The sequence below is a fragment of the Delphinapterus leucas genome, chromosome 18 (genome assembly GCF_059928025.1).
Source record: "Delphinapterus leucas isolate spDelLeu-1000000601 "Yukka" chromosome 18, BTC_Dleu_Yukka2, whole genome shotgun sequence".
Taxonomy (NCBI): domain Eukaryota; kingdom Metazoa; phylum Chordata; class Mammalia; order Artiodactyla; family Monodontidae; genus Delphinapterus; species Delphinapterus leucas.
In genome coordinates, this window is record NC_143146.1 from 39,016,276 (window position 1) to 39,019,649 (window position 3,374).

A 3,374-nucleotide genomic window follows, 5' to 3' on the forward strand; every position below is an offset into this window, starting at 1 on the left:
ATAAATGTACTAATACATGTTGTGTCTATATTAGCCTAATGAGCTAAAGAGAGATTTAAAGAAATGAAGATTGTAAACTCCAGGAAGCAGTCAAGTTAAACTAGTAGATTCAAGCAATGAGGTCTTGGTATACAACCTTAATTCTATATCTTGTCAGCTCACCCTATATCTTGTGCCTCACCCTAGCCTGATCTCGGCCAGGGTCATATGCTTTAATAACTTCCATGTGTATAGTGCTTTTAAACTTTTAAATCCTTTCACATCTATTTAAACCATCTGATCCTCGCAACAACGCTGTGAGGTAGGCAGGTTGCCCCCTTTTAACAGCCGAGGAAACTGGTGTTGAGAGGTAAACTAAATTGTCGCACATCAGTGATGAAGCCAGGGCTAACTAGCTCTCTGGGCTTGGCTACTTCCATTGTACCAGGCCACCACTCATGTTTCTGAAAGGCCTTTCAACTAGTGGAGACTCTTGGGAGAAGCAAATATATTCCTACCCATCTGCACCTTAATGGTCCATCCACTCTTTTTTTTTCTGAAGACACGAAAAAGGAGCCAGGGTACCAGAAGGCAGCTGTTGGACCCGGGCCTCTGCCAGAGAAGGAAATACAGCCTTGTGTGATCAACTAACTTTTGGTGTTTGAAATTAACCTCTGAAGAAACTTTTCAAGCCCTATCTATAAAGCACCGGTTGCCTCTTCTACCGCTGTGGCCGAGTGTCTAACCGCGACCACAGCATCTCTGCACAGCTCATTGGCAGGGTCCTGCTGAGCACTGGCCTCCTCGCCAATGGCAATCAGCCGGTCCAATTTTTCTTCCTCCCACTTTGAAAGTTCTCGTGCCAATCTCCTGTTTTCTGCCAACTTGGCTGCAATAGTTCTGGCCACTGACCACCTTCTTCACCTTGCCCACCTGGGAGGGGGCTCACTGGTCAAAGACCCATCCCCACCAGAAACAAAAGGAACTCTGGAGGAGGAGACTGGAGGCCGCCATGCCGAGGCCACCCCGGGAATGTTTCGGCCGGAGCTTGTGCAGGGGCTGGGCTCACCAGACACTCCCAGTCTGGTCATGGGGCTGCTCTGACAGGGAGCACGCTGAAAAGGTGGTGGGAGCTGCTGTAGCTGGGGATTCCTTGAGAGCACCCTGCACCCAAGGATTCATCCCAGGTGTCCTCAAGGTCACTGGTTTCTCTCATCTGGTCACTGATCCTCAGTTGACAATCCTCATCTGATTCCTTAACTGTTTTCAAGATAGGCTGATGATTTGCTGCCTGAGTCCTTTTTGGTCCCAGAATGCTGGTTCCCTCTTCCCCTGGGATGGCAGGGGCCGTCAAGTTCTGAACACAGTGCTGGGCCCAAGCAACCTCCTCCATTAAGTTTTCTGTATCAGTCACTATCTGATTTCCGAGAAGGTGATCCAACGTATCTATAAAAGGGACGGTGTGGTGGATCACCCATACTTGTGGCGTGGGCCACATAGACCTTTAAATATAATACCTTCAGGACTTTGAACTTGGAGCGACACTGACGCTCAGTGCAGCAGAAGCCTTCCTGCTGCATCTGCTTAGACACAGCCTGGTAGACGTCTGCATTGTGATGTATGGTCTGGAGGCGCTGAATATACTGTGCCTCGCCTAGTATGGAGAGAAGCATCCGTGTCTCCTGTCTGGACCACCGGATGCCCGCACTGCTATTGGAAGTGGCCATAGCGGACTGCGAAGGAAGGCTAGCTGGAGGAGGCTCCTGGCAGCAAGGTGCTGATCTGAAGGTGTGGGGAGGCTCTGTGTGCTCTGGTCTATCTCCAGGAGCCAGGCGATTCTTCCCTCTCAGGGCTAATTGCTGAGAAGCCAGGTCCAAGGACCGCATTTCTGGCTTCTGCCAAGGATCTGCTTTACTTTCATTACTGTATTTGAAATATTCCTTATTCTACTTTGTTTTGCTGCCAATCCAACAACCTCTTCATTTTCTGAGTAAGCAAAAACAGCTGGAGTGACTCTGTCACCTGCATCATTGGCAACCACATCAGCCCGGCCACCCTTATAGATGGCCGCACAGGTTGTTGTGCAGCCTAGGTGAACCCCGATGGCCGCCATGAGGTGGCAGAGATGGCGGTAGCAGTAATGAGTGGCCCCTGCACCACAACAGCACCCGGCCCTAGATTTATTAATACTATATTTTGGAGAATAGTCCTTGGAATTTCTAGTATGTGATAGATTATTTTGCGCTTGCTTACTAATGATTTATTTTCTTTTCCTCTTTGTTTGTATAGATATATGAAGTGTTTAGGATTAAAAAAAATTTTTTTTTGAGTAAGTGTGAAAAATGATTAGATTTTGAAGCATGGAGCAGTTGAAATAAATGCAAGTAAGATAATAACCTCTTTTCTCAAACAAATCATACTACATTGGGTCCTGACATTACAAAGAAACAAACTATTATTGGTGGGTAGCATTAAACATACCAATTCTGTATAAAAAGCTAATCTTAAATAGTAATATTGACATTTTGGATTAAATCAGTTTCACCTCTGAACCATCAACATTACTATTAGAACACACTGCAAAACGGGAAGCCAGGATAGCTGAGTACATGAAGATGCCTAGAAATCCTAGGCGTGTAGTAACTGCTGAAAATTCCTACTTACATATAATGACATGACTGAACATTTACATGTAAGCAATATGAAAGACAGTTTTGCAATGACATAAAAGAATAACATTTTTATAATTAATAAAATTTAGAAAACAAAATGGAAAATTAAAAAATGTCATTATCGTATGCTAATAGATTATAAACAAAATAATTTTTATTTGTTTTCACTTTTTAAAATATATTTTATTGTCATAACATTATGTATAAATGGTAATTTAAGTTATATAAGATTTGTGACTTACTTAATTACTCTTGCCTTAAAAAACAAATCCTGAATGTTATCCTACCACACAATAATTATCTATGAACAAGATACGTTAGCTACAAACCAGATAGCCATCTCAAAGCACACTGGTTATAAGAAGAAAATTATTCTGATAAAGGAAAATTAAGATATCATATTTGAGGGAGAAAAACATGTAACATATCTTTCTTTTGAGTATAATTTGAAATTGTGAGCCAAATGTATTTTCTCAGTGTTGTCGTAATTTAATTGAATGCACTTTAAGTACAGTTAAATAAACACTGTTATATGTATAAGCTGTTTGAAGGGTACCTATAGAGTGGTCATGGGCAAATAATACAGAGAGGTGAATTATTATGCATATGCTTTCTAAGCATATTAAATCAACACATTGTCATAGTGAAGAATGTAGTCTTTAGATCTAAAATACATAGGTTTAACATATAGTCTCTAATACTCTCTACCTATATGGTTCAGTT

The 3,374-nt window shown here is 42.1% G+C and overlaps 1 protein-coding gene across 1 annotated transcript; it reads right to left on the reverse strand.

Annotated features, from left to right (window-relative positions):
- Positions 1-355: 355 nt before the first annotated feature.
- LOC149746844 (myb/SANT-like DNA-binding domain-containing protein 7) lies at positions 356-2,902 on the reverse strand. The gene is given in 3 exon segments (XM_089899284.1): positions 356-1,096; positions 1,099-1,426; positions 1,428-2,902. Coding segments are annotated over 3 exon segments (1,236 nt in total). The 5' UTR covers positions 1,866-2,902; the 3' UTR covers positions 356-626.
- Positions 2,903-3,374: the final 472 nt, after the last annotated feature.